Genomic DNA, 23,056 nt, shown 5'->3' on the forward strand with positions numbered 1-23,056 from the left:
GCGTTGGTGAGGGCAACCTGGGAAAAAAGGAGAAAATAAGGAAAAGAAGGAGGAAGAGGAGGGGTGGGTTATAGCTACCAAACGTGGTGCTGCGTTATGCTTCGGGATCCAGCCGATGAAGTTCACCAGGCCACATCTGGGGAGATCTCATAAGCACAGTTCTTCTGAACCCCACTTACACTGTTTCTCGTTGGGAGAAGGGGGAATGAATTTCACAACCAAAACAAACGTCTTCGGGGGGAAAGAATGGATTTGGTCAGGGGTACACAAAGTCGAGCCAGGCAGCAAGCGAGAACCATTGTTTTCATGGCTCAATGCTTGTACCTGTACTTGCTCTGGGCAGATTTCTTCCCCTGAGTTGGGGGTTTCAGTGCCAGTCTCTGGAAGAAGATGAGGGAGCCTTCTCACACAGGGGTTTCATGTCTCGGTCCCTTGATGAAGAGGCTTCTTACATCTCTACTTGTCTGTCACGATGGCTGAGGATGGGCGAGAGGGTTCTTCTCTTGGAGGAGTGACCACCCCACAGCTCAAACCAGCCAGGCCAGGATGTGGGGAGGATTCGTGGGCCATTGTGCAAAAAGGGCAGGTGCCCCTGCGAGTTCAGTGTGGCGTATAACAAACAACACCTGGGGAAACAGTGAGCTAGGAGTCAAGCACATGATTTCCCCACCACACTGATTCAGCATTCAGCAGTTTTTAATTTTTCGGTGGTCTCTCTCCATGACAATCGTGAGGCAAAAATGAAGCATATTTCGGCCAGACTCTCACAAGGAGCTGCTTGCCAAGGGCTGGCGATGGCAGGAAGGACAGACAGACAGGCGGCTCCCGGGCAGGAAGGCGTTAACCCCATCCCATCCCAGCTGCGGGAGGTTGGCACGGCTCCCGAGGATGCAAGTGGCAGCACAAAAGCATCCTCTCCGCGCCTGTTGCCCTGGCAACTGCACATTCAGAGGGCGGGATTGGCAGCGGGATCCTGCAGGAGATGATGCAGCTGCAATTAAGTCGAATTGTCTTCACGTTGTTAGAATTAATTCTGAGCTGGGAGGGAAGGGGAGGAGTGGTGGGGGTAGGACAATGAGCTGCCACCCCTCTGAGATGCTGGCTGGGCAGGGCTTCATCGTGCTCTGGGCTTCTCTAAGGGTAAATTAGTGCTGGCACTTGGCTTCTGAACCTTGGGGGCTTTTTTGTTGGAGCGACTAAAAATCAGCCTCGGGAGCTTTATTTGTTTAATGAGGGTGGATTTGGTGGAGTGAGTGATCTTCTGTGCAACTATTGCTGTTCTTGCATCGTGGTGATGCACAGACTGGAAATGCAGGGATTACCAAGATCCCAGGGAATTGGGCTCCTAGGAGGAGGTGTCCAAAAGTAGAGAGCAAGGTCTGTCAAATCCAGGTCAAAACAAGTCTTACCCTTCCTGTATGGCTCCAGTTCTGGATCAGATGGATTCAGAATCTGCTTTCTTCTTTTATTTGGTGAAATCTGTTGATTTGGGTATTTTTACCAGCAGCTGGAAATGTAATGTGATTTTCAAGAGAAGTGTGCCCACCTGGTTTTGCCCTGGAGTGCTGAGACAGAGGAGGTCAATTGTGATTTTGTGCATGACATACATAGGAATTCACTGAAATTCAAAACTTTCTACATCACTTAGCAGCCAGGATTTTGAAATCTAAATGTAATCTAAATAAGAATTCTGATAACTCAAATACATATAGGATGCACTGATCTACAGAGATCAAAAAAGTAACTGGAACTCCTTGGAACTGGAATTCTCATTTTACCAACCAAGAATGGAAGTTCTCATAGAGGACATCATGATAGAATAACATTGTCATTATTTATGCTACCCTAATACAATCCTGTAATAATTTTGAAGTTAAGAACAGTCCCAGCTGTTCCAAGGAATTGATCTTTTTGAGGAGCACATGCATTTTGTAAGAACGGAAGGGAGAAATAGTGGGGTTTCTGTGGGGGAAAAATACTCAGTTAAAATACTTTTTGGTTTTAATTTTAATGTTGCAACTTTTCCCTAAATGTGCTAAAAAAGCTGAAATATTTATTGACTTTTTTTTCTTGGAGGCAAGGAAACATTTTTCAGCCCTGAAGGGCTTTCCCTTGTTGGTGATTTAAGGTATTTAGAACAGCATGTTCTGATGGTGTCCAGCCAAACAATTCACTGAAAACATTGTGGGCTTTGTTTTATTTTTGCCCTTCTCCCATTATTATTTTCTCCTAAGGTTTTGAGGTTGGGTTGTTTTATTTTTTTCCCTGAACATGTTTTGAAGAGAAAATGTGGCACATACTAACACCCTGGCAGGTGAAGGTAGGGAGCTCCAGGCAGCTGTTTCCTACAGACCATTGCCTTGTCTTGGCTGAGAAATAGCAAAGGTGTATTTTTTTTTTTTTTTTGGGAGTGTGTTTTTGTGTTTCACAACTGGAAGGTTCATTTGGGATTTTTTTTTTCATAGCTGGATGGAAAAGGAAGAACCAAACAGGAGGATTTTTGTTACATCAGGCATGTAAAACATGCTTGACAGCTTACAACATCTGAGAGCATCTCCTGAGGAGCCAGGGAGACTCCAAAGGAGTTTCCTGTGTTCCAGGCTGATATTATTATTAATGTGTTTGTTAGCTAATCTTTTCTGGACCCAACCTGCAGTGCAAAGGGAACGGTCTTTATTACTATATCAGAAGTGCTGCCACAAAATATACCTTGTTGAATAAATTATAAATATTTATATATATATATATATATAAAATTTTTATATATAAATATAATTTTATATGTATTATATATAATTCTATTATATTTATTTTACTATAAATAGTAAAATTTATTTTACTATAAATAGCAAAAATACTTAATAATCAGTTGAGGAAATGCTATGTTGATCCCAAGAAAAGGGGATGGGAAGGTTGAAATGTCCAGACTGTGGCCACTGTGCTAATTCACGTTCAACATGACACTGATCCTTTCTCTGTGGCTATGACATCTCTGCTGCAAGCCCTGCCTCAGCTTCTGCAGGTGTTCTGCTGTCACCAGACAAGCTGGAAAATGTGTGTTGACTTTGTCTGCAGGTTTGGCCTATTACTATTCTAAAGTAACCTTTGTCACCAAAGCCTCAAAGTAATAATTAACAGGCTTGTCTCTGGAAATCTGATGGGCATTGGACCGTGAGAAAATCCTGTTAACAGCAAATATTTCGTATTGGATTGTGTTTTGCTAAAGAGAATTTTAAATTGAACAATATAAACGTCACATACAATTATCAATTTAACAATGTAACCCCCAACAAGCTGAAATCTTGATTCATTTGCAACAGCATTTCTGTCTGTGAGGACACCAGCCCAATTTCTAACACGGAAATGAAGCCTGGATGCTGGGCTGTGAGAGCATGCACCCAGAGCAGGCAGGCAGGGATGTGTTTAAATGGATATATGCACATGGATGTGTGTACATGAATGGGGCAGGGGCTTGGGAAGCAGGATGCTGAAGGGTGAAGGCTTTGGATTTGCTTTGCCACCCTGATGAGGTCTCTGGTGTCTGTTGCCTTCTGATACAAGGCAGGCGGCCTGGTTTCAGGAGACAGCACGGTGACCCATTCCCCAGGGTCACTCGGGCCTAAGAAACACGCGGACACCAATATGGTGGAGGATCAAAGGCCTTTATTCTCTCTTCCCGTGGGGTTTTATAGTCTAGGGGGCTTCTACGTCAGGTGGGGGTCTGTCCTTACCATCTATGGTTAGTAGGGGATGGAAAGTTACCTGGGCAAGTGGAAAGTTACCGGAATCCTGTTGGGGGGTTACATTCCTATGTTAATTTTCTTATCTAAGGGGGCAGGGGCCCTGTCTTCCCGTAACATCACGAGATCTTCCGAACGCCAGGCCCTATCTGCTACATCTCCCCCCCCTTTTTCACAAATGAATGAGGTAGTCATACACTGAAATGAGGTATAAGGTTGTAGTTCGATAAGGAAAACGGGGTTTGGTAAATCTGAGTAAGCTTTCGCCAGTCAAGGTTAGAACTTGTGGCTGGCAGTGTTCCCTGGTTGGATTCGCCGCCCGATGAACAGGATGTTGGCTCGTTCCAGGCGGGCCTGAACAAATGAGACCAGCTTGTTCAGCAGGCATGGTCCGAAGGTAACCGCTAGAAGTAGCAATGCCAATGGACCTATTAGGGTAGAAATCAGAGTGGTTAGCCATGGTGATTGATTGAACCAGGACTCGAACCAGCCCTGTTGGGTTTCCCTGTCCTTCTGCCTCTGAGCCAGTCTGTTTCTGAGTTCTGCCATGGAGTCTCTCACGACTCCTGTGTGGTCTGCATAGAAGCAGCACTCCTCTCTCAAGGCGGCACACAGGCCCCCTTGCTGCATGAACAGGAGGTCCAGACCTCGCCTGTTCTGCAAGACCACTTCCGAGAGAGAGGAGACTGACTTCTCCAGGAAGGAGATGGATTTCTCGATCCTTTGCAGGTCCTCGTCGATGGTCATTTGCAGCTGGGACAGTCCTTGGTGCTGTGTCGCTAGGGCTGAGACACCCGTTGCCGTTCCTGCCGCTCCTAGCCCGAGCAGCATTGCAATAGTTACACCTGTTAGTATTTCTCTTTTGTGGAGCCGGCTGGGTTCCTCAAAAAGGTGGTACACCTCTTCGTCTGAGTGGTACAGGACCCTAGGAACAATCAGAACTTGGACACAAAAGTCGTTAGAGTCATCAAATTTGGCAAGAGACACACAGGGACTCACTCCAGATCGCTGGCAAACCCACATCCCAGGTGCGGATGGGACTACCCACTTATTGTTTTTCCTGTTAGGCTTGACAACTTTGGTGCAGACGTTGCCTTTCCGCCTAGCTAGGGTTTCATTGCCAAAGCATCTGCCCTGGCCTGTGACTTGGCTCAGGGTGATTCCTTTCCGAGGGGTTTCCCATCTGCACTGGTGAGGGGCATCGGCTGTGGAGTAACTGAAGGGAGTGTTTAAAGCAATTCCTTCATAAAAGGGAGGTTTGACATCGTAGCAAAGCCAGCAGGATTCGGTTAGGTTAGGGTTGGATTCATTCAGGGATATAAAGGTAGCTTCTAACATACGAAGTATTGGGTCTGAGTCCGATCCGGCTGCACGGTCTATCTGAAAGACCTCCGCATGGCCGGTTGGGACTTTGCTAACTCTAGTGGGTAGGGTTTTAGGGTAGGTTGCGTTTTTCCCTTTCGGCACGCTTTTAATCACTTTGTTTGGTCCGACCGCTCGGCCACTGCACCGTAAGCGGGAATGCAAAATTGACCGCTCCCTGTGAGGGCACAGGGCACGAGGGTCTCCTGCCCCCCTGGGGGTAGCCGTGGCTGGGCCGCTGCATCGGGGTGTCTTCCCGCATCTCCTACAGATCCCTCTCGGGCGTGCCCGGAGCGAGGATGCTGCCAGGGAAAGCTGTGCCGGCTGGGGACAGCTCGCTGAGTTGCTGCCTTTCCCCAGAAGCCTGGGCTAACGCGGTCGTCCCGCCACCCCTGTTTAAATAGAATCCGCCCTGCCCCATCAAAAAGCATGCGGCTTATTTGCGTAATATCAAAAGTGAACAGATCATTATTGTTAGAAAGGTCGTTCACAGACGTGGGTACTACAGCTGAATTGACTCCTCTTTCTGAAATCGCTTTGACTTCTCCTGGGTTAACTGGGGTATATGCCCCCCGTTGGTTTCCCTGCGCTCCGGCAACTCCCACCGGGAAAGCGTTCAAGGAGGCTGCCGGTGCTCGGTCCCTACAAGCTGTCTTTGTTTTTCCCCAATCGGTGAGTTTGTGTTGCGACCGTTTCCCGATATTGTTTAAAGCTTTATTAGGTTTCGCTCGAAACAGTATTAATTCTGCTCTCTCGGTTTCCGAGTCCCAGCCGGGCTCGGTCCGACCCCGCTCCTCCCTTCGGGGGTGGTGCCGTTCCTTCTCCCTGCGCTCCCCCCGCCTCCTGGTGGGGGAGGTCCTTGCCCTATAAGGACCTAATTTGAATAGAACGCTCTGATTGGTCTCACGCTCCACTGCAGGGGCCGCCCCTTCTCCCCCCTCGCCCGTGCATGCGTTGTCAAGCGGACTGACTGCATCTCCGCCCCCCGCCTCTTCCCTTCCGCCCTTGCCATGCGGTTTGGCGCCATCTTCAAACCCATACGGCGGCGGCGAGTCCCCGCCGGTCCCGGCGGGGTCTGACAATCTGGCCGCACTCCGCGCCCCCTCTGCCTGTCCCCGGCAGAAGAACTGCGCGTGCCGCTCTGCCTCCCGCGCTCGGCTGGCGGCCGGCGGGGAAGGGACGGATAGAGAAACCGCGGATTTTTCGGAAGGTTCCGCGGGGGGGCTGGGACCCGGCGGGCCCCGCGAGAGGGTCGGGGGGCCCCACGGGGGCTCCGGGGGGTCCCCTGGGGAGTCTGGGCTCGGGCTCGGGAAGGGGCGGAACGCCCTCGGCCCCGGCATATTCCCGCATTCAATCCGATCGCTCTCAGACACTGTGTGAGTCGCGGCCCCCGCCCCCCGCCCCACTGCAAGAAATAAACGTATATGCGCGACTTTCCACGTCTCCTGTTCTTCTAATGCCTTGCGTAGGGCCTCTTCTCCTTTCCCCCACGCTTTGAGGCTTTTACCATTGCCTGAGGACTTAGTATCCTCTGCTAAGGCGGCAGTGCGCTTCTCCCGCACTTCCGAATATAATATATTTACCGGACGTTCGATCGTCCCGAGCTCTAGGAGCCTTGCAATAGCAAGATTAGAATTCCTGAGCTCACACTTAATTCTACATTCTATCCTAAACTGTGCATGCATATCTGATACGACCTTTGCATAGGATTCCATGTTCCTTGCCGGTCCGGGGACGTCTCCCCCGCTGCAGTCGGACCTGCCGCTGCAGCCGCTGCCTCCTGTCCAGGCGAATTCCCGTTTCCCGGGCGCTGATCGGCTTCCCGGGTTTTCGGCACCAGAATGTTGCCTTCTGATACAAGGCAGGCGGCCTGGTTTCAGGAGACAGCACGGTGACCCATTCCCCAGGGTCACTCGGGCCTAAGAAACACGCGGACACCAATATGGTGGAGGATCAAAGGCCTTTATTCTCTCTTCCCGTGGGGTTTTATAGTCTAGGGGGCTTCTACGTCAGGTGGGGGTCTGTCCTTACCATCTATGGTTAGTAGGGGATGGAAAGTTACCTGGGCAAGTGGAAAGTTACCGGAATCCTGTTGGGGGGTTACATTCCTATGTTAATTTTCTTATCTAAGGGGGCAGGGGCCCTGTCTTCCCGTAACATCACGAGATCTTCCGAACGCCAGGCCCTATCTGCTACAGGTGTCAAGATGACCCCGAGGTGTCAGAAAGTCTCTTTTTCCCAGCCCTGAGACCGAAGAAGGAGTCAGGATTCTTCTGTTCTGGTTTTCAAGGTTGTTTATTTTCTCTTACCTAATGCATTCTTTCTGTGACCTGTCAATGTCTGTTCGGCAGGTCAGTCCATGGCACACTGCCCACCTTCAGGGCAGTGTTTTCTTTTATACTAAAAACTACGTGTACATTATTTACCATAACTTCCCAATACCTATCACCTATGTTAGACAGTGAGCTTATACTCTAAACCAATCCAAAAGTGCCACCATCACCCAGAACATGGAGGCTAGGAACAAGAAAGAAGGACAGGGTACACCCAAATTCCTCCATCTTGGGACCCCGAGCCCCCATTCTAAAAACCCCAAAAATCTATTTTTCACCCTGTGACAAACTATCATTCTACCTAAACTTTTGTGGTTTTTAAATCCTCATATAAGGTTGGTAATTTTTTCCATGCATCAAAATCAAAGGCGCAGCTCTGTGCCAAGGTCTCTGAGCCCCTTGGCAGGTTCTCAAGCCATCCAAGGCAGCCAGAGGGTTGTCCTGGGTTCTGACACCATCCCAGAGCAAATCTGAGGCATTTGGAAGGCAGGCAGAGCCCCAGAATCTGTGCTGTACAATTTCAATGGTGGTAGCTTTATAAGGGAAATACAATTTTTTTTTTTTTTGGAACTAAATGTAGTGATGGGAAAGAGGATGGGTCCAAAGAGAAGTGACTAGGCTGAGCAGGCACCAGACACAAAGGGTTGTTGCATATGTGTTGTTAAGCACTTTCTTTGCCAGCTGTTTGGGTCCTGGAGGCAGGAAGGGGAGCAGAGCTGTGTGTGGTGCCCCCAGGACTCCTCTCACACAGCCAAACAAACAGGGAGGAATCTCTTAATTCCCTGAATCCCTCCCAGCAGTTATTGCTGGCAGGGGCTGGGTTCCACTCTCAGGGGTTGTGTCCACGTGTGTGAGCCTTGTCCAGGCCCCATTTCCATGCCCAGGGTCTGCAGGCCACATCCAGGCTGGGGTCAATAGTATAGGGATAAAATGTTTCTAAAATCATGGTATATTCAGGGGAGTTAGAAAGAAAGGGTCTGCAGACTACATCCAGGCTGAGGCTGATAGTATAGGGATTAAATGTTTCTAAAATCATGATATATTCAGGGGAGTTAGAAAGAAAGTCAGGCTTATTAGGCCCCGGGAAGTGTTAGGCCTTGTGTTTGCTGGAGCATGTGAAACTGCACCTGTGTAATCAGTATATGATAAATTATATAATTGGTAATGTGAAAATTGCTTAGTAATTAGATATAATTATTGTTTAATCGTAAGAAGAATCATGAGAAACCGTGTTCAAAGGTTTGAGGGGGATCATGAGAAACCCATGCTTGGATGAAATCAATGTATGCAATAGAACAATGTAAGTTTAATAATGAATATGTAAGTTATACAATATAGAATATAAAAATATGTTCATTCCAAACCCATGTTGGAGTCAGATTTGGGTCTGTGCACCCCTGACACCCAGAGCTCTCCAATAAACGCACCTGCCTATAATCATTCTGTGATTATGTGTTCCTGAACACTAACACTAAGGTGAGTGCAGGGTGCTGTGGCTCTAGACCAGAAACCCTGAGAACCTGATAAAATTCCATTTCTGTGTCTGAGAAGGTCCACCAGGAACAGGATCAGGAATTCCACACTGTTCCTGGATTTTATGTCTCTCCTCAGCTTTCTGCAGCAGGCTGGTGGTGCCCAGCTCTGGCAGAATGCTTCACCCCAAAGAGATCTTGTGTGTTAATTTAAAAAATGAAAATATGGGAGCACACAGTGCTCCAGAATCTGGGAGGGCCTCACTTTTTTTGAGATGAGTGTTTAATTTAAGAAGTTCTATTGAGACTGAAACAGATACTGTTTTGTTCTCTTGGAGATGTTATTTTAAGGAAGTGTCTTTTCTAAACAATAGAAACTTATAAACATAGTTTAATTCAGTTTTAGTCCTACCAGTGATTTATGCTGGTACGCCTCAATATTAATGTCAGGGTTTTGGTCCCTGGCTCCTTTCAAAGCTTTGAGAATCTCACTGTGTTCTGTTTGTCACCTTGTCTGTCCCCCAACAGGCTGAGTATGGGAGGCATCATGAAAACACTGTTTGGCATGTTTCCATCTTGGTTTCTGACCGGATAAAACATTCCTCCCATAATATTCTGTCCTTAATGTTTTCAGCGGGGGAAGTTGTGACATGTTCCTTTCTGGAATTGCCTAAATGTTCCCAGAACTGAGCTGTTGCTCACCCTAATTCTATGAATTCTATCATTTTATTTTGCCTGGAAAGTCTTGTTAAGATGGGGCTTGCCCAGAAGAAGAGCTAAGCAAGGCGCCATAAATCCTGGAGGTGTGAGCTCTCCAGTACAGCCTGGTGACTGAGTGGACCCCATATGACATCAATTTGATGGCTCAATCCCACTCCTGATGTCAGTCAGAAAATTCTTTGGTTTTAGTTGTGCCCTTTGTTGCTGGCTGCATCCTGACAGGAAGCAAAACCCCCTCAGTGGCCACCCTTTATTTCCATAGGATGGAGTGGCAATTTTGGAAAGTGGCAGCTTGCTCAGTGGGATTATTCACCCAAATCTTCCAGGACTATAATTAAAGGCAAACATTTGTAAATGACATTGCATGCTTGCCAAGCAGACAGCTCTCCAGATGCCAGTATTCTGTTATCTTCTCTCTTGGCACTTTTTCCAGTTTGTATTTCCCTCCCTCAGATTGGATGAAGGCTTTCTTATGTCGTTGTGGTTGTTTCCTCTAAAGAAAAAAAAATATTAAACAACCTTCATGTCATTTCTAGAGCACAAACAATACAACTCCAAGGCTCTGAATGTTTCTTTAAAGTTTAAAATGTCAGGTTTCATTTAGTTGGTTCAGTTGTCATTAGATGAAAATTGGTTTCTGTTTGTCCTGAGGCAATGTGGTGATGGCAAGAATGACATGGTAAAATTTATTTTGAGACTGTAAAACAAAAAGCCTGAGGATCATATTCCCTGCTAGCATAAGTCTTCTTACAGTAATTGGTAGTTCATTGATTTAGTCTTCCAAAAGAATTAAATGTCTGACTTGTCTGAAGCAAAAATTACAGCCTAAACATGCCAGTTGCAAAGGAAATGGAGGTATTGTTCTGTCAACACTCTTGAAAAGCATCCACATCCAAAAAATACTTTCTGTGTGAAGAGCTTCATGCTTTTGTCATATTATTTCCATATTTAAAAGGGTATTGGGGATGAGCTGGAATTGGAGGTTTAGTAAGCCATTCTGCCTTCAATTTTCAGAGTAATTTGTTTGAATTTCATGCTGTGTTCCTGTGATTCAAATGTATGTTTCCTTCAGGATTAATTCTATTTAAAGATTAAATAAATATGTATGTTTTCTTGCCTAAAAAGAAGCTTTTAAAAATCCTTCACAGCTGAAAGAACCTTTTAGAACTGCTTTCTTGCCTGTATGTGGCAATGTTTCTAACTTAATCACAAAGACTAAACTATTTGGAATTTGCATTTTTTTTTCAAGCTTTCAGGAAATAAAATGTTGCTCCTCTGGAAAAATACACTTTTTGCTAAGAGCAAGGGTTATCTTACAATTATCTTACAATTATTCCATTATTACACTGAACTTTGGCCAGCGTTGGAGGTGGCAGAGGCCACTTTGAGCTCCTCAAATACATCAGGAAATGAAATCTGTGTCTGGAGCTGTCCAGGAGCCATCTGGGCACTCCTGGGCTTGGGAGGTGCACAAGTGGCTCCCCAAGTTCTGCTTCATAAAGAATGTCTGTGCTGTAGAAAGCACTCTGAGGTCTGATTTTTGTCTGGAGACAGCACTTTCCAGTCTGATACACTGAATAATTATCAAAATGGGGTTGGTTTTTTGCCTAAGACTGTACTGAATCTTCAGTCCTGTGATGGTGAGTAAAAAATTAAATCTCATTTAGCAGTGGACTGAGCTTTGGTGTGCACATTTAGAGTTTTGTTGCTGCTGCAAGTTTACCTCAGGAACTTTAAGGAGCACTTCTGGGACTGTAAAAGACAAAAATTCAGGAATTTTCTCTCCCTAGGTCAGTAAGATAACTATGGATAATCCATTTGTGTGCAGAGCTGCATTTGCTGTGCATGACCACTGCTGTTTCCTCCTCCCTTCAGATAAGGGCATTTAAGCCTTGGACATCTGATTTTCCTCCCTAAATGGAGATGTGAATGCAGGTCCTTGTCCTCTGGCCTCTCCTCCCTCACTCTCTGAGTCTGCTCTCCACAAATAAAACTCCTCACAAGTGACAGTTGCCTAAAAGCTGCTTTTCACATTTAGGCACATGACCCAACTGCTCAAACAGCTGGTGTCTGCACTGTAAGAGGAATAACTCCAATTCAATCCAAATATTTCAGATGTAATCCAACCATGGCATTTCTGCTTCCTGATCTTAAAGAGCACATTTATTCCCCTAAAATGCTGAATGCCTCATGAACCAAACCAAAGCTGTGTGTGCCTATGGACAGAGGTGGATTGAGGGGACTTGCAAGCACCATTGGCCCTTGGTTCAGCTGCAGTGAGGATGATTTAGAGCTGAGAATCTGAGGATGAGGATGGTTTAGCTGCAGTGAGGATGATTTACAGCTGAGAATCTGCCCTGCAGCTCTGCACTGGGGTGGAGTGCAAGTTGCAGGCCCTGAGGGGGAGGCTGTGCTTGGAAGACACCAGGTTAAGCTGCTTGTACAGACATTCCAAAATCTGCAAAAAATTAAAACCAACATCCCCCCCCAATGAACATAACTGCTGAACTGTAAATACTTATGTTGTAAGACAAGAGAAAAGCAACACTGACAAACCTCAAGATTATTAGAAACAGGCTCTTCTCCTGTCTTTTGAGAGTTAAGAAATGCTTCCTTAGTTTTTTCACTGTTCACTTTAGCTGTTAGTCCCTGATTAAATAAAGATGATCAAGTTCTCACAGCAATTCCTGGATATTCGTAGAGAATCTTCATCTTCAGAGGAAATTTTGTGTTGCTTTGAACACACAACAGGAACTGGAGGTCTGGATCCCTTTTGTTTTACCCAGAATGTGGCTTCAGATCCATAATTCCAAATCAAACACTTTGTGTTCTCTGAGAAGTGCTGTGAGGTTGGGCACTCTGAATGTTCCTATGGCTGCCAGCAGTCATTGCAAAAGATAGGAGGGAGATAATTGGGATTCCAAAGATTTCTAAGGTGGTAAATCAGGAGGGTAGTGTCTCAGTGATGGCACTGATGTTAGTGTTTAACAGAGAAATTTGTCTGAAATGAAGTGGTGAATTCAACTCAGTTGAAAAAAATCAAAAATTAGCTCAAGCCGTGAAAGAGCTATGGAAAGAAACAGCTTGATATAAATAAGGAAAAAAGTTTCTTATTCTGTCTTTGCAAGCAAGAAGTCTCTCAAATGTCTGAACAATTTAATCACAAAGATGAAACTCACTGTGCTTCAGCTGGGATAAAGTCATGACCAAGTAAATATTCTGACTACACCCTGACAGACTGGGTCCTCCCAGGCAGCCACAGGCTCTTGTCCATGGATCTGTCTGATTGAATCTGCTCCAGTCCTTGTTTTTGGTTGAAGCAGAAAAGAATCCAAAATTAATGATCATTAATGGTGCTAGGAGACTTACTGACTGTTTAAACACTGGTAGAGCTCCACATTTTCACAAGTCCTTAAGTGATTAAAGCATCCAAGTTCCTCTGGCTTTTCAGTGGTTTGGACATTTAAGTTGCACAGTAATAATAATAAAGGGACATGCAGAGTTTGTAAAAACATTAAAGAATATTCAGGCTGGTTTATCCTGGAAATTCTCTTGAGACTGGAATGAAGAAATCCTCAAGATCACTTCATATAACAACAGCATGTTATCCAAACATATTTTATTCATTTTAGTACTCTAATAGCCATCTGTGCAAGACAAAATCATCCACATAGAGGGAAACGCATGGGCTTGATTACCTGGCAGATACAGCAACTGTCATTTTCCTTATTTTTTCTTTGGAAGTAACTGATGTGGGTTTTTCAGTGTCATCACTCAAAACTGAGGAAACTTATCTCACATGCTGATAACTTTATTTCTAAATGAAAATCTTTCCAAGGCAAAGTTTTAAAAGATGTGTTAGAGATAGATAGAAGCTGCTGTTTGTTTTCAAGATGTGTAAATAAAAGCCTTCCTGGTAGTTACTGTGAATTTATGAGTCTGTGATACACTGAATTTGGCTGAGTCATAAAAATGCTTTCAGTACTCAGGAGTAAAATGAATGCTGCTGTGTCACTTTTGAGGCAATATTTTCATAGCTTAGAATTTGAGCCCTCTATCTTCCTGACAGAAAAATACTCTTGTTTACATGTTCTAGGGCTGCTCTTTGCCAGAAAGGATGTCCAGACCAGAATTTAGTCTGGTATGTGTCATATTGGGACAGAGACATAGACTCTGCCCTTCACAGGCTCAGCAAAGTTGTGCTGTGCTGGCTAGAACAAAATTTCTATTAAAAACCGATTTAAAATCCAAAATTTGTTACAGCTAATAGTTTAAAAGGTTGTGTCTTATGCTCAGGGCTTTATGTCATTTTACAGCTCTTCTTTTTGTGTTATGAAGCAAAGATCTAGTCCAGAATGGTGTGAGGTGGATTTCTGTGCAAGATGTCACTGGATAGGGCTTGAGCTGTTATCTCAGGCATTCACAGATTTTTGCTTTAAGCAAATAAGAGGGAGAGCACCTCAAGGTGCAGACTGAAAAAGAAGAGGAGTCTGGGTGAAGAGGATAAAGGATTTTTATCTTGAGTGTCTGAGATAAATGGCAGATAGTGGAATCTAGGCTGAAACAAACCCTGCTGTAAAAGGGATGTGGAAAGGAGGAACTTTTTGCTAAAGTGGTTTATGCTCTGTAATGTGGTGTTTAGACTTTATGTTTTTTAATCTTTGTAGTCTGTGCATTGCCACTGGACAGGGGAGAAATACCTCCTTTAAGGAAAAACAAATCATCTCCCAGACTAATCTGAATTTTCACTCCAGACAATGTTTAGATCACTTGACTTAAGTTTTGCCACAAAACACTCAACATAAAAAATAAATGTGAATTTGCTGAAATCTGCCTGGTACTCTTTTGTAAACAGCAAATTCCCTTCCTCAGACAACGCAGTGATGGAGAATTCCATCTGCATCGGTTGCCAGCCCCCTGAGACAGAGCAGAAGGTCAGACTGGACAAGATCATGGCCCCTGAGCCAAAATGATGCTCATTATCAGGCAAACAAATATTTTCCTCCCCAGGCAGAGCTGGACAGTCAGGAGTACTGACCTGGGAATAGTTTATTCCACACTGCTCCAGTGCTGAATATTTCAGTGCTGTGAAAAAATGTGTGTGACTTTTTCCAACCTCCTTTTCTTATTGTTTTTATTCCACATCTGAGGAAACTTGTCCAAGAATTTGATGGACAAGCTTGTTTTGAGGAAGCAGTAAAAAGCTGGAGCTGAACAGTGGGTGGCCTTTGAGTGTGATGAGTGGCCTTACAGCCCATGTCTGACCTCAGCCACGTCAGGGTGTTTAGGAAATGATGTCAGGGAGTTGCTCCAAGGACTGGCTTTGTGCCTGGCCATCCTCTTTTATTGCATTTAATGCAAAAACATTTTCCCTGCTTTGGTACATGGCTACATTCAGATTTTCTTTCAAATGCTGCTGCTACATTTACCTGTTTTTCATGGAGCATCGCCACCTCAAAATCAGAATAAATCCTTGTAAAAGCATTTTGCAAGAAAACTTCAGATTAGTGACCCCAAAATGGTCCATTTAGGATGGAAAACTATCACTTTTCCCAGAAAGTTGAAACATATACATTTTTAACCAATTAAATTGGGACTTTGATTAATTTTTTCCCCCACATCATGTCACAGTTGTTGTAGTTTGGAATAGCTGAAAACCAAGTTTCATAGGGGTTGAAATTGCTGTGAACAATTTTATATTTAGGTTTATTGTCACAGACATATTTTCATTAAAAATCCTTTCTTAGGATTTTTCCTCCTGAGAAGCTGAGAGGCCTCAGGAACAAAATGTAAACAATGGTTATCTGCTGCTGTGGAATGCAACAGGTGCATCTGTGATTGGTCTTATGTGGTTGTTTGTCATTAATGGCCAATCACAGCAGAGCTGGCTCAGACAGAGTCTGAGGCAGCTGCCTTTGTTTTCATTCTTTTCTATTCTTAGCTTAGCTAGCCTTCTGAGATGAAACATTTCCTTCTATTCTTTTTAGTATAATTTTAATGTAATACATATCATAAAATAATAAATCAAGCCTTCTGAACATGGAGTCAACATTCTTGTCTCTTCCCTTACCTGAAAACCCCTGTGAACACTGTCTCAGTTTATATGATCAGTAGAGACCCAGGGCTCTCTCCATGTCCCAGCACCATGGCAGTGGCAGGGTGACGTCTGTGCATTGCCCTTTGGAAGGGCCTGAGCTCTGCTTCCAGGGGAGTTTGGCCATCTGGCTGAGAGAATCTGATGTTGCCTGAGGTGAATCCTGTCCTCAGAATGGCATCTCTGATTGCTGCTGCTGCTGCTGCTGGGGAAAAGTCACACAAATTGAGTTTAGAGAAGGGAATAGGTCCAAGGGGAAGAAGGCAGGAAGCAAAGGCTGGGTTCTGGTAAATTCAGTGAAAATCAAAATGTTCTTCTCAAACAAGGCAGCTTTTCTCTAGAGGTGTTATGGATGTGCTCAGTTCTGTAGCATCACAAACTCAGATGGTGCAGCAAGAGGTGATTTGAGGTGGTTTGTCCTTGTCTAAGGGCTCTGGGAGAACAGCAAATCTCTCACTGGAGTCTGCAGTGATTTCTGGGCTGCAGTGGCAGAGGGCTGGCAGAGCTTCAGCAAAGGCTTTGTCAGGAGGTTCAGGAGGAGGCCAGCCCTAGGGCCCATCACTCACTGAGCCCTGCCCAGCCCTGTCAGCATTCTGGAGAGAGCAGCACAGCTGCTCCAGGGGTCAGGTGAAACCCACAGACAGCCAAGATATACACCATGTTGCCCAATTGCAATTTTTGGGGTTTTTTCTTCCAAAACGTTGATTCAGATCCTCCTCAAACACATGTGTCCCACAGGCAGGGCAGGGCTAAAACCCATGGACAGAGCATTAGTCACCACTAGCCCCAAACTGAAAAAGGAAAAAAAGAACACTATAAAAATGTTGTGATGCATTTGGTTTTGTAACAGGGTTTAGCAGAGAGGGAGGAGGGGAAAGAAGCATTTCTCAATCCCCAGATAGCTGAGTTTTCTTTTACACAAGGCTGGAGCTCTGGCATGCCCTTCCCCTTGCTCCTGTGCTGCTCAGTTTCTCTTGAAGCAGGGCATTATCTCACTTTCAGGAACTGGTGCTGCTGGATGATGGGCACAGAGCTTTCAGAGGAGTTGCACATCCTGAGCTCAGGGTGGACAGACAGACACCTGGGGCTAAACCTGCCCAAAGTCCCCTCCTGATCTCAGCAAGTGTCGGAACTCAGGGCATCCCTCCGGGTGTCCAGAGTTGCTGGGACCCCACCGGGGGCTCAGAGACCCTGGCACACAGCCCAGAACACCTGGGGATTTGATTGTGACCCCTGGAGCAAGTTGCCAGCTTTGTATGAGGACCTGAAAGTCACACAGGTTTGAATGGTGTAATAACAAAATGATCACGGGGTGAAAATGTAGATTTTAGGATTTTTGGTATGGGGTTTATGGGGACAAGATGGAGAAATCTGGGCATGTCCAGCCTTTCTTCTTCTTTTTGTTCTCCATTTTCTGCAGTGATGTTGGCACTTTGGATTGGTCTAGAGTAGAAGTGCACTGTCTAACACAGGTGATGGGTATTGGGAATTAAGTGTAAATATGTTATATGTAGTTTGTAGTATGAAGAGACACCACCACCCCGGGGGCAGTCAGAGTGCCTGTGCCTGCCCTGCTGAGCAGACCTCGGCTGGGCAGAGAGAAAATTTTATAGATAAGACTTAATCTCCCCCATCAGAATTTTCATTGCTGCTTGGATGAGGGGCTAGGAAGGCAGGAATGGGAATTCTGTAGGATCCAGACTGGGATAGGATTGCAAGCCAGTTGACCAGGTTGCTCTGTTACAAATAAAGGGACCATTTAAAATCAGGAAAAAGGGGTTTCTGAGCCACTTTATTCCTCACAGCATCAGTTTCTGAATGTCAGATATTTCAACTACACAGCAAGGATGGGAGGTGACACAACCAGACTTCTGCCATGTAAATGAAAGCCTGGTAGGACAATGAGGGCATCAGGGCTTTCAGCAGAACCAGGAGACCCTGAAACCTCCAACCTCACTTCCAGACTGTGCCCAGCCCAATTAGAGCTCTGCAGATGGTGTTTATTTCATTGTGTACATGTGTGAGGGGAGAAATGGGGACAGCTCTGCATTTGGGATGCTCCCTGCAGGCACAAATACTGCAACAACTGCTTTTATTGTGGGGCTGTGTCAGAAACAGGGTGGCTGCCAGGCACTAATGGTGTGTAGTGGGATCCTGTAGTAACTACAATTAAATGTTTCCTTGGAAATGGGAAGATATTTCTCTCCTTCACAGCACAGATGATGCAAGATGATCCTGAGAAAAAGGATTGGGATTAAACCATCATGTCTGCAAAGGAGGAGGTTCTGGTGGAACTCCCAGCCCCAGTGCTTGGGTGCTCAGGCAGCAAGAGAGAAGGGATTGGGACTCCTGAAGTGCCTGGATCACATCTCCTGTCAGTGTCTCCTCCTTGGAATTCCTCCAATTGTAATTGGCTTGATACTCAGCTATCCTAAATTGGGAACATTATATTGTTGCAGACATATTTTATGAAAAATCTTTTCCTTAGGGTTCTGTCTCCTGAGAAGCTGAGAGGCCTCAGGAACAAAATGTAAACAATGATTATCTGCTGCTGTGGAATGCAACAGGTGGATCTGAGATTGGTCTCATGTGGTTGGTTCTAATTAATGGCCAATCACAGTCAGCTGGCTTGGACTCTCTGTCCAAGCCACAAGCTTTTGTTATCATTGTTTCCTATTCTATTCTTAGCCAGCCTTCTGATGAAATCCTTTCTTCTATTCTTTTAGTATAGTTTTAATATAATATATATCATAAAATAATATATCAAGCCTTCTGAAACATGGAGTCAGTTCCTTGTCTCTTCCCTCTTCCTGAGACCCCTGTGAACACAGTCACATTAGATATACTAACTGCTGGGAGCATTGTAGAAAAATATATTTTTAAATTTTTTAATATATTTTCTTTTTAATTTCTATTTTTACATGCTTGGGGCAACCAAAAATGCTTAAAGACCCTCACAAGGACTGCAGAATAATACATTGAAATAGCACGTTTCTAACTTGTGTTGGGGGAATTGTGGCTTAGATAGATAAAAGTATTCCTAAGAATTTACTATATGGCATAAGTGGTGAAAATCACAAAGCCCAGAAGAGAGCAAAGAGCTGAAGTGAGCTCTGGGCTGTGCCTCAGTGTTATTGTGTCTCATCTGAGCCACACAGTGACAGTCACCACAGAAGCTGTTATAATGACATTAATTCGTTAATTTATTAATTAATAAAAGAAACAGAATTGGTGGCATTTTCTTACACTGTTCTTTAGCCCCAGAACTCCGGGGTTCTTAGGGGGTTTAATCAGAAAGGATTTATCAGGGAGGATCCTGGAGAATTTGGTGGCTCTGGGGGAAGCAGGGAGGTTCTGTTTCTGAGCTCTGCTGTTCCATGTTTGCTTTGGACCCCAGCACTCAGCAAATGCTGATCTCATCCATAAATTTTGGCAGTTGGCAAATGCTGCTCTGTTTTTCCTCTGAGGACTTTGTGAGATGCAAGACACACTTCAATTAAAAAATGGCAATTTAATGTGGTTATTTTTATCAAAACAAACCAAATAAGATATTCATAATACACAGCAGTGCTTAATTTCTTTCTAAAACTAATTAAAGTTTTGGCTTCCACTAGTGACAGAAAAGTTTGGACAGTTCTAACCCCAATGGCTCCATTTATCCCTCATTTATTATTCTAAGAAAATAACATTTTGAAAGGAAAAACAAACTAGAAATTATTAATGCCAGAGCTGCCAGGAAATGGGATATGAAATAGAATCTGGTCCAAGTGGATGTGGATGTGTGCTACCACCATGAAAGCCAAGTGGCCAACTGATGTCCACCCCTGCAGATAGGTGGATTCACATCTCTGAAGTGCCATTCCATATCAGAACATCCAGGGAGGCTGAATGAATCTGTCCATGATGCTGATGAGCATCTTGTCCATGCTCAGTTTTCCTCCTGGGCACCTTTTTTGTTACTCAGATTTTTGTTAAGGTCTCTTAATAAGCTTTGAATTTTCTCTAAGTGCAGACACGTGAGAATTCCTGACAGGAGAGCAGTGTCATGCAGTGATCAGTTGCTTGTTTCCCAAAAGGCATTTAAAATGTCAGCTGCTATTTAATGAGAAAAGTCTCATGCCCAAAATATTTCCTTAAGGAGAATGGCTGCAACTCTACGAATTCTATGCTATGAGCTGATTTCAGGAGCCATTGGCTAAACCAGCTCAGATTTTGAAATCATCAGCTGAGCACTGAGGTGGTTCTTTTCTCTGGAAATGAATTAATCTGGCACTGATTTGTCAGAGTCACATCAGAGGGATGGATGCCTGTGGTGTGTAGCCATGCTTGGGTTGCACTCCTGCTGTTTGGGGATCATCATCTTTGATTGCCAAAGGGCAGAGAGAATTCCATAGCTGAGGAGCACAGCTCCTTCCTCTGCTGCTGATGGCAGACAGGACAGACTGCAGGACATCTGCAGGACAGACTCCTGACATTTTGAGATGAGATTGAGTTACTTATTCTGCTTTTCTAATGCTTGGATATAGCATCATCTCCACAGCGCTGAAATTGAGGGTTATTAAACTGTGAAAGAACAGAACTTCTCTGCCATCTTCTCAGCCAGCCAGGAAGAGCAGTGACTGACAGGAGAGTGTCAGGAGTAGTCACTGGGGTGAACCCTGCAGGTTCCACACCAGTTAGGGATGGAGTGTTGGTGGAAGGTTCCCTCTCCATGCAGCAGAACACCTCTGCCAAGGATTTTGTGCTGCAAAATGCACCCCTGTGGCTTTCCATGGTCTCTGAAACTGAGAGGTTCTCCCTTTAGTGCAAGGTGTAATCCAGGGAGGAGCAGGGAGACATCCCAGCCGCATTCTGGTGGGAATCTGCATGTGGATAGAGATGGAGCCAGGAAAGGAGGGACAAATAATTCTAACAGGAGCCAGAGCCGTGAGACCCAGAGAATGAAAAGTGTGCTTTGCAAAGAGGTGTTCTCTTCCTGCTGTGGTGCTGATGGGTTGGGGTTACTGCAGTGACCCAGGCTGTTGGTGAAGGAGGGTTTCCAGTGTGTCAGCCAAAGGAATGGCAGTGGAGATGATACCTTGGAATGGCTACCTAGAACAGAGGCTGGACAAAGTTAAAATAAAAAAGTGGGTATTTATTAAAGGCCATTAACAGGCACACCTTGGGCAGTGCAGGAGCCTGGCAGAGGCTACACCCAAGATGGACAGTGGTCATGAGTTTCTCAGACAGATATAAGTTTGGTCTATTTGCATATCAGAGGTCCATTCCCCAATTACAGCTTCAGGTAATGAAGTCACATTCCCTCAGTTTGCTCCCCCTGCAATTCACTTTTGTTTGTACTTTTTTGGGGCCTGGGGCTGTAGGCTGTCCTTGGGTTCCAGGCCCAGAGGAATTGTTTTGTCTGACCAAAGTGTGAAGACAGTAGTTAACACTTCATATGAAGTGTAGTTATGCATTATTGTAGCACAGGATTTGAAACATATACAGGCTAAAATCTTAAGGCAGCATCCCCCCCCCCCCCTTTAGAGGCTTGACAAGGAGAATCTCAGAGCTCAGGTGTCAGCAGCATCAATTCCTGCTGCTTTTCTTGACTGGAAGGATGCTGTGCTCATTTTGGGAGTGGAGTCTCCAGCAATCTCTGGTTTGCTTTGCCAGGACCTCTGTGAAGATCCCCACCTGCTTGTGGACGGAATGAGCTCCCACGACTTCCACCAGGGCAAGCTGGGGAACTGCTGGTTTGTGGCTGCGTGCTCCTGCCTGGCTTTGAGGAAGAGCCTCTGGCAGCAGGTGGGTGATTGGTGTGTGTAGTGCAGGAAATAAAACTGATAAACCAAGCTAACCTTGGTTGTTTTTCTCCCTAGGACTAACAAGGGGTGAATTTTGGTGGATTCAAATCTTCCCTTTCTTTAACATGTTCCAGGGCAGTCTGCCCTGGGAATAAACCTCAGCACAGTGCACTTGCTGAACTTCCCCCCTGTGAAAAATGCGTATTTTATGATTGGCTTTTCACAAATATTAAAATGAATATTATATTTGTTGTGTTAGAAAGTTATGCTGTATTAATTTTCTTAAGTAGAGTGTTAAATATAATTTTAGGCTATAACATAATGTTAAAATAGAAACTATGTATGTGAGATATTTTTTTAAAGAGAGGAATGAGGTAATCACACCAGATAGCAGCCACAGGACACCTAAATCTTTCAGAGGAAGAGAATTTATTGCTCCCTTATCAGAAGAAATGAACTTCTTCCTGCCTCGCTCAGCCCTGAAGATGCTGTTAGGATTCAGAGGCAGACGTTGACACTGACCAGACAGAATCCTGTGTTTGAATGGAATTTATGCATCATGTATGAGGTGTATGAATATGCAACAGGCTGTTGTTTTTAAGGGTTAATTCTCTGTTAACGTGGGTCCTTTTTTGGGCTTATTTTGCCCAGAAAGAGGTACCCAGACTGTCCATAATTCTTTGTTTTTATTGTCTCGTATTTACCTAAATCCTAATTGTCCAAATTTTTATTATTCTGATTATATTACTATTTTTACAACTATTTTATTACTATTAAACTTTTAAAATCCTAAAACCAAGTGATTTGGCCTTTTCCCCACCCTTCCATGGTTTCTCAGGTGATTCCAGACTACAGTGAGCAGGAGTGGGACCCCAAAAGCCCAAGGAAATATGTTGGGATTTTCCGTTTCCGCTTCTGGCGCTTTGGGGAGTGGACAGAGGTGGTGGTGGATGATCTGCTGCCCACAGAGAATGGGAGGCTCATCTACTGCCATTCCAACGTGAGGAATGAATTCTGGAGTGCTCTGCTGGAGAAAGCTTATGCCAAGTATGAGCTGGTTCCTTGTCCTTGTAGTCCTCAGTGTTGTCCCTTTGTCTTTCAATTCTGTCACACTTTCCATAGGTTTTAGTTTTGCTGCTGGCAGAGAACCTAAAAAAGACTGCAAACTCCTTTAATCTCTGTTAAAATAATAAATTACTGCAATACTGTCTACTTCAGCAGCCCAAATCCTTAAGGATCCTAGAAACCAGAGAAGATTTATCTGCAGTTTGCTCAGGCTTTTTTGCTCTGTTCTTATATGTGATTCTGTTCATTTATGTGATTTCTTACCTTTGGGGCTGAGCACTGTTGTATCAGTGCAACATTTGCCTTAGGACAAGGACCTCGTCTGTTTAGACCAGCTAAATTTTGCAATGGGTAAAAACATCTGAGGAAATACTATGTGCATTTCATATTTGTGTTTAAGTCCTTATTTATATTTATTTATACTAATATATTAATGTGCAATGATAAAAACATTTATATTTAAATATTTGCACTAATAACACCA

At 44.6% G+C, this 23,056-nt stretch overlaps 1 protein-coding gene across 1 annotated transcript in view; it reads left to right on the plus strand.

The window, feature by feature from the left end:
- LOC102060740 (calpain-5) overlaps positions 1-23,056 on the plus strand; it is a 59,276-nt gene that overhangs the window by 14,966 nt on the left and 21,254 nt on the right. Inside the window, exons 4-5 of the mRNA XM_005484559.4 lie at positions 21,377-21,508; positions 22,346-22,554. Of these exons, the coding sequence (XP_005484616.2) occupies positions 21,377-21,508; positions 22,346-22,554 (341 nt within the window). The remainder of the gene's footprint in view (positions 1-21,376; positions 21,509-22,345; positions 22,555-23,056) is intronic.

This window comes from Zonotrichia albicollis, chromosome 14, assembly GCF_047830755.1.
Source record: "Zonotrichia albicollis isolate bZonAlb1 chromosome 14, bZonAlb1.hap1, whole genome shotgun sequence".
Classification (NCBI taxonomy): domain Eukaryota; kingdom Metazoa; phylum Chordata; class Aves; order Passeriformes; family Passerellidae; genus Zonotrichia; species Zonotrichia albicollis.